Source organism: Mus pahari, chromosome 1 (assembly GCF_900095145.1).
Source record: "Mus pahari chromosome 1, PAHARI_EIJ_v1.1, whole genome shotgun sequence".
NCBI lineage: Eukaryota > Metazoa > Chordata > Mammalia > Rodentia > Muridae > Mus > Mus pahari.
The window spans coordinates 282,562-294,277 of NC_034590.1; the positions used below are offsets into that span (position 1 = coordinate 282,562).

General features: G+C 52.7%; 1 protein-coding gene across 2 annotated transcripts in view; it reads right to left on the reverse strand.

Moving 5' to 3' along the window:
- Sptbn4 (spectrin beta, non-erythrocytic 4) overlaps window positions 1-11,716 on the reverse strand; it is a 97,824-nt gene that overhangs the window by 7,100 nt on the left and 79,008 nt on the right. For both annotated transcript variants that reach the window (XM_021190187.1, XM_021190201.2), the window contains 11 exons: window positions 10,865-11,089; window positions 9,827-9,916; window positions 8,590-8,868; window positions 8,368-8,498; window positions 7,062-7,266; window positions 5,876-6,256; window positions 4,071-4,315; window positions 3,073-3,211; window positions 2,893-2,977; window positions 2,085-2,281; window positions 590-1,209 (listed from right to left, as the gene is read on the reverse strand). In XM_021190187.1, coding sequence (XP_021045846.1) covers window positions 590-1,209; window positions 2,085-2,281; window positions 2,893-2,977; window positions 3,073-3,211; window positions 4,071-4,315; window positions 5,876-6,256; window positions 7,062-7,266; window positions 8,368-8,498; window positions 8,590-8,868; window positions 9,827-9,916; window positions 10,865-11,089 — 2,597 coding nt within the window. The remainder of the gene's footprint in view (window positions 1-589; window positions 1,210-2,084; window positions 2,282-2,892; window positions 2,978-3,072; window positions 3,212-4,070; window positions 4,316-5,875; window positions 6,257-7,061; window positions 7,267-8,367; window positions 8,499-8,589; window positions 8,869-9,826; window positions 9,917-10,864; window positions 11,090-11,716) is intronic.

Genomic DNA, 11,716 nt, shown 5'->3' on the forward strand with positions numbered 1-11,716 from the left:
TCTCTCTCTCTCTCTCTCTCTCTCTCTCTCTCTCTCAAAGATTCTATCTATCTATCTATCTATCTATCTATCTATCTATCTATCTATCTATCTATTATTTGGAAGTAAGTACACTGTAGCTGTCTTCAGACACCCCAGAAGAGGTCATCAGGTCTCATTATGGATGGCTGTGAGCCACAATGTGGTTGTTGGGATTTGAACTCAGGACCTTTGGAAGAGCAGTCAGTGCTCTTAACCGCTGAGCCATCTCAGAGGTAGCCCTGGTGCTCAGTATGTATTGCAGGTGGCCTGGGCCTCAGTCCTCCTTCACTCCTAAGAGTGCGTTCCTAAGTGGTCTGCGTCAGCAGACCCTGCTGCCCTTTGAGTTGTAAGCAGAGCAAAGGGCAAGCTGGTGGCTCCAGACTTTTAAACATCCTGTTGTCTTTCTCCACACATGCCCCTGAGTTCCCAAGTCCCCTGGGAGCCCCTCCCAGCCCTAAATGGTTTGAATCTTCACTGGTGATAAGGCTGGTTCCCTCGCCGACCCTGGCCCTCTGGCCTCTGCCTCCGCTTTCCCCTTCTCTAACATCCTGGTCACAAAGGTCCTCACCCTTTGACCAGCTCTCCCCTGGTGGGAGTCTCCTGTTCGCTAGACTCCTGTCGTTCTATCCGCCGCTCCCGCCGCTCCCGCCGTCTCTCCATCTGCTCGTAGCGACCTAGAGTAAGGCTGTGCGGACCCTCGTGGTCCGCGGACTCCTGGCGCTCAGGCCGCCGCCTCCGCGCTGTCTCCTCTGGTTGATCCACGGACTCCTGGCGTTCTGATCTTCGTCTCCGTGGCAGTTCCTCCGCACGATCCGCTAACTCCTGGCGCTCCGACCGGGGCCGGACCTGCTCCGTCACCGCCGGAGTCCCAGGGGTGTCCATGGTGTCCAACGCTGCGGCTGTTGGGGCCACGGGTTCTACCTTCCCCGAGGTCTCTGGCAGCCGGTCAATGCGCGGCTGGAGACGCTCGGGCTTGAGCTCCTGGCGCACATACCCAACCCGGGTCCGCACCTCCGCTGACAGCGTGTCCGAGGCCCTGCGGGCCAAAGGCTCCAGGCCCCTGTCATAGCCCCCTGGACGCAGCAAGGGCGCTGCCTTGGCCGCCAGCTCTGTAGGGTCCCCAAAGAACTTGCGCCCCAGTAAGGGGGTGGGTGGCTGCTTACTCTGTTCTGCCTTGAGTTTCTCGATCTGGGGGTAGAAAGGTCAGGTCAGGTTGGGGTGAGGGAAACGGTTCGCGAAGGTGCTGGGCGTTGCCCCTCTCTGCTCAACTTAGTTCACCCGGAGATAGGATTTTCAGCCACTGCTTATTCTTAGCAAAGACCTTAATTCCTATTCTTTCCACAAACACCCATTGTTCTTGTAGAGGTGTAGAGATTTCGCTCTCTGTCTTTGCCTCTGCCAGTCTCTGTCCCTCCCCTCCCCTCCCCTCCTCTCCCCTTCTCCTCCCCTCCGCTCCCCTCCTCTTCTCTACAGTCCCCTTCCCGGTCCTCCATTTTGTTTGTTTGGTCTTTGTTTTGTGGAGTGTGTGTGATGGGTAACTACACGGGAGACAGGGTTTCACACAGCCCAGACTGGCTCCAAACTCGATATTACTGAGAGTGACTTTGAACTAACTTCTGATCCTCCTGTCTCCACCTCCCAAATGCTGAGAATTCTGGTGTGTGCCACCACATCTGACAAATAAACTGTCACTTCTCTGGGTGCTTTTCTGATTCCCACCGGCATAGCATCTTCCTAAAAATCCCCCTCAACAGGACTTGTCACCCACATTATTCTTCAAGCTTCCTATTGGATTCCTCAAGACCAGACCTTTGTTTTTGCAAAAAGGGTTTCTAGAAATCCAGAATCCCTGCCCCACCCCCACCCCACCCCCATCTCATCTCCCCAGCTACAACTATTTTTTTTATCAAAACTTTTGGGCCCCATCTGGGCGGTTCCCCTGCCTTCACCTGGAGCCCAGTAAGGATCTATGTCTAGTTCTGCCCAAAGCTCTGGGCACTCGGAGCTGTTGTCAGTGAGATATAGTAGGGTGGAGGGTGGGAATCGGGGATCTGGGGTCTGACCGTGGTCAAGCGCCGCAAAGAGCTGAACCTCTCCTCCCAGGCCGCAGCTGCTTTCCGAAAGGCCTCGTGTCGCCGGATAAGCTGCTCCACCTCATCCACACTGCTGCCCAGCTCCCGGCTCTGCAGGAGCGGTTCCTGAGCTGTCAGCCAGGCATCAGCCACCACAGCCTCCTGAGCAAACTGGTGTACCTCCAGCACTGGGGGCAGGCACACGAGATGAGGCACTAGGAGAGCCTGAGATCTTTCCCTAGAGCGAGGGCTATGGTTTTCTAGCCTCCCATGCCCCTGGGCTACTCCCAGTCCGGCCTTAGGAGTAATGGAGACGAGGCTATTTAAATATACATTGAATTTATTGTGTGTGTATGAGGACAGTTATGTGGGATCCAGGTCTCCCCTTTCACCAGGGAGGTCCTGGGAATCAAACTCAGATCATCAAGCTTGGCAGCAAGCCACTTCACTCACTGAGCAATCTCTCTACTGTAGGAACAGGGGCTATATTGTTTCTTTGAAACAGGGTGTCATGGGACAACAGGAATGGGTCACCACATTCAGTTTTAGGATTCTAGATATGGGACCCTGGGCTTTGTGCATGTAAGCAAGCACTCTATCAACTAGGCCACACCCCCAGTCTCTGGGGATATAGGCCACCCCCCCCACCCCCCAGTGATCCACACTCAGGTTTGGTTCTGGAGACCCAAAGTTGGTGTGCAAAGCATGCTCGTGTTACTGTGAGCCCTCTGCCCTTGGCTAGACCTTCTGAAATATGCCTCCTGTGTCCCCAATGTGCCTTGTCTAGGCCCTTACTCACTCTGCTGCAGCCACTCCCAGTGACGATCCCACTTCTCCGACACCTCCTCCTTCCGGCTTCCCAGCTTGTCTAGCTGGGCCTGGATCTGGGAATTCGTGGGTGGGTGAGCTAGGTACCGGGGTATGCAAAAGGAAGGAGCAGAGAAGGACCCCCAAATCCCCCGCCGCGTGTCTCCCCCACCTCATCAGCCATGGCGCTCTTGTTGAGTAACAGAGACCGCCCCAGCTCCTGGCAGGCTGCCAGCTCAGGCACGCGCGCCTCCAATTCTGTCTTCAGGCCCTGGTGGTAGTTCATAAGCACCTCCACGGATGACACATCCCTGCAGTGGGCAGGGGACAGGGATCTAAGCTGCATGCAGACACCCTCAGCCTGACCCTCAGATGCAGCTCCTGCCGAACTGCCGTTCTACAGAATTTCAGGACAGCAACCTTGTCTGACCAAGTTCTGAGGAGCCAGGGTCTTCATTAAGTCAGAGAATCGAAGGTGCCAAGTTTTTGCTTTAGCACATCTAAGGTATCAAGTCTTCCTCCCCTCTTCTCTTCCTCCGACGGGGTCTCCTGTAGCACATACAGGCCTGGAATGCACTATGTAGCTAAAGATGACCCTGAGCCCATCATATTCCTGTTTTCACCCTCCCCACAAGGGTGGAGATAACAGTTGTGCACCTCTGCATCTAGTTTTGAAAAACTTGATTTTTTTTTTTTTTTACTTTTTTGATGTGGGGTCTCATGTAGTAGCCAAACTGTCCTCCTACTCAGTATGAAGTGAAGGATGACCTTGACCCTTCTCCCTCTACTTCTCAGTGCTGGGACTGTAAGCATGTGCCACCAGACCTGGCTTTTATTCCACACTGGGATGCAACCTAAGATCTCCTGGATGCCAAGCAAACACTATATCCAAACTGAGCTACAGCCTCAAATCTTTGGTTTACCGTAGGCAGGGTCTTGCTAAGTTACCCCACACTTGCCCTGAACTCTTTCTCCTGCCTCAGCTTCCTGAGTGTCTGAGTTGACAGGTCTGTGTCAAGAGGTCTGACTTCTGCTGGACACTGACCCAGAACTATTGTGCGAGAAACTAAGTAAGCATCCAGAACAGCACGTGGCAGGGGAGCTGTCAGGTCCCTCGCCGTTCCTTTCGCGAAGGGGCTGTTGGGGATCTGGAAGTGGGTTAAGGAGCACCTGGGTTTGTCAGCTGCCCCGATCTGGCCCGCGATGCCGTCCATCCAGGAGAGCAGGTCGCGGGCCTGGCTGTGGAAGCGCAGGGCGTCGGCTGTGGAGCTGACGTGCAGACGAGCATCTTCACAGGCTGCTAGCAGCTCCTTCCAGCCCTGCAACACCTCCTGCTCGCGGCTGGCGATGGCCTCGGCATGCTCGCCCGCGTACACCGTCCGCAGCTGGGCCGCCCCCTCTTGCAGCTGCCGTACCTGAGAGACAAGGCAGGTCCTGCGCTGGTCCAGCGCGGGCATAGGCTCCTCCCTCCTATTCATCTTACTTGACTCAACCTCCACCCTTTCCTCCTCCATCACCGTGGACCATGCCCCTCCCTCTTTCCCCACGTCAGAGGTCCAGGCTGATTCCTTTCTCCTTCCCCAGCTCCTATAACTCAGGCTACTCCCTTTAGCCCCATCCCTGTGGCCCAGGTTCTTCCCCCTGCTCCTCTGCAACCCAGATCCCTCTCTTTGGACTCATCCCGAGCCCTGTGGCCAAGGCCCCACCTCCTTTCTTCCTAAGGCTTGCTGACTTCTCAAAGACTCGTGACCACACTCAGGCCTTGCGGCCTGGTCCTCTACTGACTTACCAGTGTTCTGGCTTTTTTCTATACTACCAGGTTTCGTTCAGCTTTGGATCTGATATCTCTGCCGTGTCTATCGCCTACCGATCCACCTTTCTCTTCTCTCGAGCCATCTGATATTCTCAGGAGCACTCTTTCCACCCTGATGTCCATTTGACATAATTTCCATTTTTTCCCCTGTTCCATTTACATCAGATCTACTAGCTTCCTCCTAGTAACCCAGTTTCCAAATATGTATTCAATGTTTTGTTTTGAGACAAGGTCTCACTGTGTACTCAAGGCTAGCCTCAAATTCAGGATCTTCCTGGGATTATAAGTGTGAAGTTATGTCTAGTAGATCATATAAAAAAACAAAACAAAACAAAACACCTTTTTTCTTGACACAAGGTAACACTCTGTAGCTCAGGCTAGCCTTGAACTCTTAACAAGTCTCCTATCTCAGCCTTCCAAGTGCTAAGGTTTCAGGCACAGGCTACCTTGCCCAGCTTAGATCATGTCATTTCTGATAGAGACAGGAGTCTCACTACAAGTTCAAGGCCAGCCTGGTCTACATAACAAGTCTCAAAGTAGCCAGAATTTCACAAAAGATTTTTTAAGGGCTGGAGAGATGGCTCAGCGGTTAAGAGCACTGATTGCTCTTCCAGCAGTCTTGATCAATTCCCAGAAACCACAGGGTTACTCACAACCATCTGTAATGGGATCTGATGCCCTCTTCTGGTGTGTCTGAAGACAGTGACAGTGCACTTATACATAAAATAAATCTTCTTTTTTAAAAAACAATTTATTTATTTATTTATTTATTTATTTATTTATTTATTTATTATATGTGAGTATACTGTAGCTATCTACAGACATCCCAGATCTAATAATGGATGGTTGTGAGCCACCATGTGGTTGCTGGGATTTGAACTCAGGACCTTCAGGAATAGCAGTCAGTGCTCTTAACCTCTGAGCCCTCTCTCCAGCCCCATAAATCTTTTTTAAACTTATAAAATAATAAGTGTCCGCATCCCCACCCCATCTCGACTGGCTTTCTTGGCACCTGGAAACCAGTCTGCTTTCTCTCTTCCCAGTTCCCTCCTGTCTCCAGGCTGTTTTCTCTGTCCACTGCCTGCCTGCCTGCCGACTGCACGGACTGCTGTTGTCTGTCCTCGCAGCCACACTAGTCAGACCCTCCCACTCACCACCCCACCTGGGACACGAGGAGCTGCAGGTCGTGCTCAAAGGCTCGCAGGGTCCGCTGCATGGAGCTGGCGCTGGGTCTGGGCTCAGGTGGTGCTGTCAGGCGGGGCAGTCTCCTCCGCTTCTCCTCGATCTGCCCTTGAAGCTCTCGGGCATCGCTGAAGAACTTATGCAGCTCCCGAGAGGCAGCGAGCAGCTGGGCCCGAGTGCCCATGAGTTCCAGCAGCTCAGCCCAGGCCTCGTTCAGCCCATCCTTCCACTCAGCCATGGTGGCTGCCGCTGTGTGACCACACTCAATCAGCTCATCCGCCATCTGGTTGACTGCTGCCAGCCGCTCCCGCCCTGCGGTTCCCGTCTCACTGGCAAACTCTGAGAATTTCTCCTGTAGCACCTGGGATTGAGACATGAGATGGGGTGAGAAAAGACAGCAAAGAGGGTGACAGTGTCCAGCCTCCTCCAACCTGTTACCATGTGACAGATACAGATGATGATAATAACCATCATTATAATAAAATAATATCTAGTAGTTCTTGACCATTTTGTAGCAACAATATAATAAATGTTTTTAAAACTTTGATATATAGTATTAATAACTAACACCATGCTAGGCATTGAGTGTGCCATGACTAGTTTTTTTGTGTGTATGTGTGTGACAGGGTCTCAGATATCCAAGGCTACCTTAAACTTACTATGCAGCCAAAGATATGTGGAACTCCTGATTCACCTGCTCCCACCTTCTCAGGTGCCAAGAGTGCTTCACAATATGCGAGTATATGTGTTTCAGGGCCATGAGGTAGGGTAATTGGGAAGGAGTCCCAGAGACATACATACACAGTGGCTGCTAGTACTGTTGGTATGTGGGGGTTTGTATGACCATGACCCCCATAGGATCACATGTTTGAATATTTGGTCTCCAGTTGGTGGAACTGTTTGGGAAGGATTAGGGGGTGTGGTCTAGTTGGAGAATACCTGTCACTGGGGACAGGCTTCGAGGTTCTAAAGGGCTTGGCTCATTCCCAGTGTGCCTCTCTCTGTGAACTCCTAGCTGTTCTTGCCGCCATATCCGTCATGGACTCCAACCCTTTGAAACTCTAAGTTCAATTAAACATTGTCTTTCATTAGTTGCCTTGGTTTCGGTGTTTTGCCATCACAACAGAAAAGTAACTAAGACACCACAGCATTATAAGAATCCTCACCAACACATGTTCAAAGTCCTGGCCCAGCTCCGGTGAGCCAGCTACCACCTCCTTCTCGGCTATCCAGTGTTCTAGCTCATCCACCTGGCGGCTGAGCTGGTATAGCCAGTACTGCTGTTCCAGGCTCACCCTGCGCTCTTCACCCAGCTCCTTGAGTGCCACATAGAGGCGATCCACTTGGGACTGTCGACGGCTGATTTGCTCACTGATGATGGAGATGGGGGACAAGAGAGAGCCCTGAGACTTCTGGGAGCACCTGTAACCTCCCCTTCCTAAGCCAGGACTGTTTCCTCCTTAATCTTTGCCTGGGTCCTACTTCTTAAGCTTTCCCCCTGGGGGAGGGCTGTTTCCTGTAGGTCTCACACAGAGACAGCCTGGAGCTCACTGCTATAGCAACAATGTAAGTGATACTACAAATAATCTAGTAACATGGTATCAAGAGCTAACATGTGCTAAACACTGAGTGTACCATGAATGGATAGTTGTGTGTGTGTGTGTGTGTGTGTGTGTGTGTGTAAGACAGGGAGAGGGAGAGAGAGAGAGAGAGAGAGAGAGAGAGAGAGAGAGAGAGAGAGAGAGAGAGATCTAGCCTATGCTGGCCTCTTCTCTGTGTAGCCAAGGATGCAGGGATGATTGAGACTTCTGGCCCCTCAGGAATGCTCCCACAACTAGATAGACTCACCTCTGCCCAGCTGTACCCAACACCTCTTCATGGCTTTGGCCCCTTGCTGCTCCCCAGTGGGCAGGGTTCCTAACTCCCTCCTTTACAGTCCAGCCAAGAAGTCCACCTTCAGCCTTAACTTCCAGGCTTCCGGACTTGGGTCTTGATCTTCGGTCCTTTCCCACCCCCACCCCACCCCCACCCCCACCCCCAGGGCCAAGCCTCTAAGTTTCGGTGAGGTTACATGCTCCAGCTGTGCCAGGGAGGCTCAGCCCCATCCCCATTCTGGTCTCAGCACGCCAGGTTTTTCAGTCCTCCCAAACACTGTCTGTAAAAAGGGATCTCTTGCTTGTCCTGGCTATATGTGATTCTCTTTGACCTTCTCTGTGTGTCTCTATCTCTCAGACAAGGATCTTGCTATGTGATCCTTTCTGGCCTGGAACTCTCTCTATTGACCACACTGGCCTCAAATTTGCAGCAATCCTCCTGTCTCAGTCTCCTGAGTGCTGGAAATATACGAATGTTCCATCAAGCCCAGCTCTGTCTGGTACTCTTAACTCAATCCTAGCCTTAGATGGACCCTTCCCCCCGACCCCCACCCCCGAAATGACCTAGTTCCTGCCCCGTTTGGCCCTGCCCACCCACCTGTCTGGATGTCCCATTTCCAGTAGCGCCCGGCACTGGCGTGACAGCTGGGCGATGCTTTCCTCATAGTTCTCCACGCCCTGTTCCAGCTGTAAATGCTTCTTGAGCAGCTGCAGGGTGCTCTGTTCATCCTGGAGACACAAGGCGCCCGCGATGAGTTCGCAGAGGACGGGGCCTCTGGCTCCGACGTCCCCGAACCCCCAACCCCTGTTCCGGGCGCACCTTGCCCTTGTCCTCACTCATCATGAGCAGCTCCTGCTCGCCCAGCCATGCCTCCACCTCAGCCACGTCAAAGTAGTACTGTTCCACCTGGAAGGCGGCGTCCAGCGTCTGCTGCCGCCGTTCGGCCGCTTCCCGCAGTCCGGTCCAGGCGCTCTGCAGCTGCTCTTGGCCGCGGCGCACCGCCTCGGCCTCTGGGCTGCGCAGCGAGGTCAGCACGCCCGCGCGCTCCAGCACCTCCTCCAAGCGCGGCCCGTGAGCCTGGATCTCCCGCCGCAGGCCCTGCGAACGAGAGACATCGGGTGGAGAGGAGATCAGAGACGCCAGAGTCCCCTGAGGTTGGCTAGGTCACTGAGCTAGAAAGGACACCCTCAGATTCCCTGCCGCTGGCCGCGTAGCACTCACTCATATCCCCATGCTGGAGGTGGGAAATGGACAGGGTCTTTGGGGCGGGGCTCTGCTGGGAGATGCTGTCTTCCTGGACCTACAGCAGCTGTGGCTACCCTACACAAGTAAGATTTGGGTACTGAGAAGTGCAGCACGGGCTGGGGAGCTGCTCAGGAGGCAACACACCCTAGCTGAAGATCTACTGGCAGTTTATGGTGGGGAAAGGGCAGTCATCTTTCTTTAGTGTTGTAGCCTCATACCCATTCACCTAGGACACAGTACAATAAAAAATGAAAACGTAGCCCGCATGGTATCTCATAACACTAATCCCGGCGCTTGGGTGGCAGAGGCAGATGCATCTCTAAGAATTCCAGGTCAGTCTGGACCACACTGTGCTCACAAACAGACAAACAACAAGAGTAATAGTTTAATACAAAAAGAAGGGGATTGTGTTGGGCTGGCGAGATGGCTCAGTGGGTAAGAGCACTTAGGGCTCTTCTGAAGGTCCTGAGTTCAAATCCCAGCAACTACATGGTGGCTCACAACCATCCATAATAAGATCTGTCTGAAGACAGCTACAGTGTACTTACGTATAATAATAAATAAATCTTTAAAAAAAAAAAGTCTTCCATCACCAACTAAAGAGGACAGTAACCTAAGAACAAGGTTAACTCTGCAACAACCACTAGAATGGAGACTCAGTCTCTAGATGCACATGGGTATACCTGCTATCGACGTGTTTGCTGAGTACAACAGACAACTTAGTCTACTTAGCTAATTATTTAACTGACTTCGTCTCTAGCACTCACATCCGCATGGCTCCCACCTCACTCCCTCACCTGGTTCAGCTCACCTGGTTCTTTTTGATGTGTTGCTGGACAGCCTGCAAGCCGGTGCCTCGCTCTGTCTGCATGGCCAGTGGCAGCCGCTCTTGAACCCATGCCTGGAGAGAATACAGGGGAGGGTCCGTGAGAGAGGGGCACCCTATGACTGCTGCCTCCCAATTAGCTTTCTGACCGCTTTACATGCACCAGTGCTCTTTCTCACCTAAGCAGCCTCTTGGGTGACAAACTACCTGTTCTCTGCTCTTAGGGGCAAACTCCTGCGGAGCTTTGGACTCCAACCCTCAGGTCCTGCTTCCTGGAGTTTCCTTCCCATCATCCTCACCCCATCCTCCCTCAATCCAGACATCCTTGCTACCAGGAAGCCTGCACACCCTCTGACTTTGAACTTCTTGGAGCTGTTACAGCTCTTCCACCATCGTGGCCCGAGTCACCCTAAGTTGGGTTGGGGTATCATTGTCTAGGGACAGGCCTGAGCCCTGTATGTAAAGCAACAGACAACAGCTGCGTTTGGATACTTGCTGGCCCTAGCATCCTCTAGTCTGGTTTGGCCGAGAATGAGTAGAGAGTAAACAAATGAGTTAGTGGATACAGGTCTGAGCAATGAGTATCAGGGATAAGATTAATGAAAATGAGTGAAGTCAGGGATCAAGACCAATGCATGAAAATGAATCCGTGGCCAGGGGTGCTGGGAACACATGCGGCCCCAGCACTCGGGAGGTGGAGACAGGAGGATCAAGAAAAGTCCAAAGGTATCTTCAGTACAGAGCCAATTTCAAGCCGGCCTGGGCCACATGCGACTGTCTCAAACAGCCAAAAGAAGAAGAAGAAAAAAGAATAGAAAAGAAGAAAAAGAATTTTATGAGCAAATGAATGAGTGGCTAGGGTAAAGGAATGTGGAGGAGCGAAGGACCAAAGAATCCATCTGACTCTGACCCTGGCGCAACCTGGACTACAGTCACCCTTTAAGACTCAAAGACATCAATCCTTGGCCTTAAGTTCCGCCCCATCCTCGAGTCCCGGTCCCAGGCTCCTATGCCCCGCCTCACCAGTTCATCGTCCAGGTCGTGCGCCACCTGATGCAGCTCCTTGGATGCCAGCAACAAGCGGCGACGCTCCTGCAAAGGCTCCAGCAGGCGCACCAGGCGCTCGCCCACCGCACTCTGCCGCTCGCCCACCAACTCCTTGCTCGCCTGCTCCAGCGGAAGCGCCGCCGTCTGCGCCTGCAGCTCGCCCACCTCTCGGCACCACTCCTCTACCTGAGACTCCATGGACTGTGGAGACAGGGGCATGGTCAGTGGTCCCACCCTCCCTCCAGGCTCCTTATAGTGACCAGGCACTCATGTGAGCAGATTCTTTACCTCTCCCCTGCACGGTGCCCCCCACCCCACCCCCGGAAGTATCACACTCTCCTTGTATGAACACTCAGGGCTTCTTACCAACCCTTACCTCCTCCGCACTTTTTGCCTTAGGGTGGTGAGTGGAGTCCTCTGCCAGGTATGTCCTTCCTTGTCAATCAGATTTCAGCTCAAATGCTAACTTCTCACGTAAGCTCAAAGGACCACCCCTCCCACAATGAAAATGAGCTATCCATTCATGAATTTTCTTCAGGGTGGAATGAATCTCTATCTTAGGTAGGAGGGAATTGAGGCCCGGAGAAGTAATTTGACTAATGAATGGATCTTGTCAGATAGAACCCAAAACACAAAGCTACAGCAAGGAGGAGGTTGGAGTGTAGCTCTTTGAGACAGGGCTTGCTTGGCATGCCAGGACACCCTGTCTTCCATTCCCCAGCATTCAGTAGATGGAACAGGAGAATCAGGAATTCAAGGTCAGCCTGGGCTACATGAAAACCTCTCTCTCTCTCTCTCTCTCTCTCTCTCTCTCTCTCTCTCTCTCTC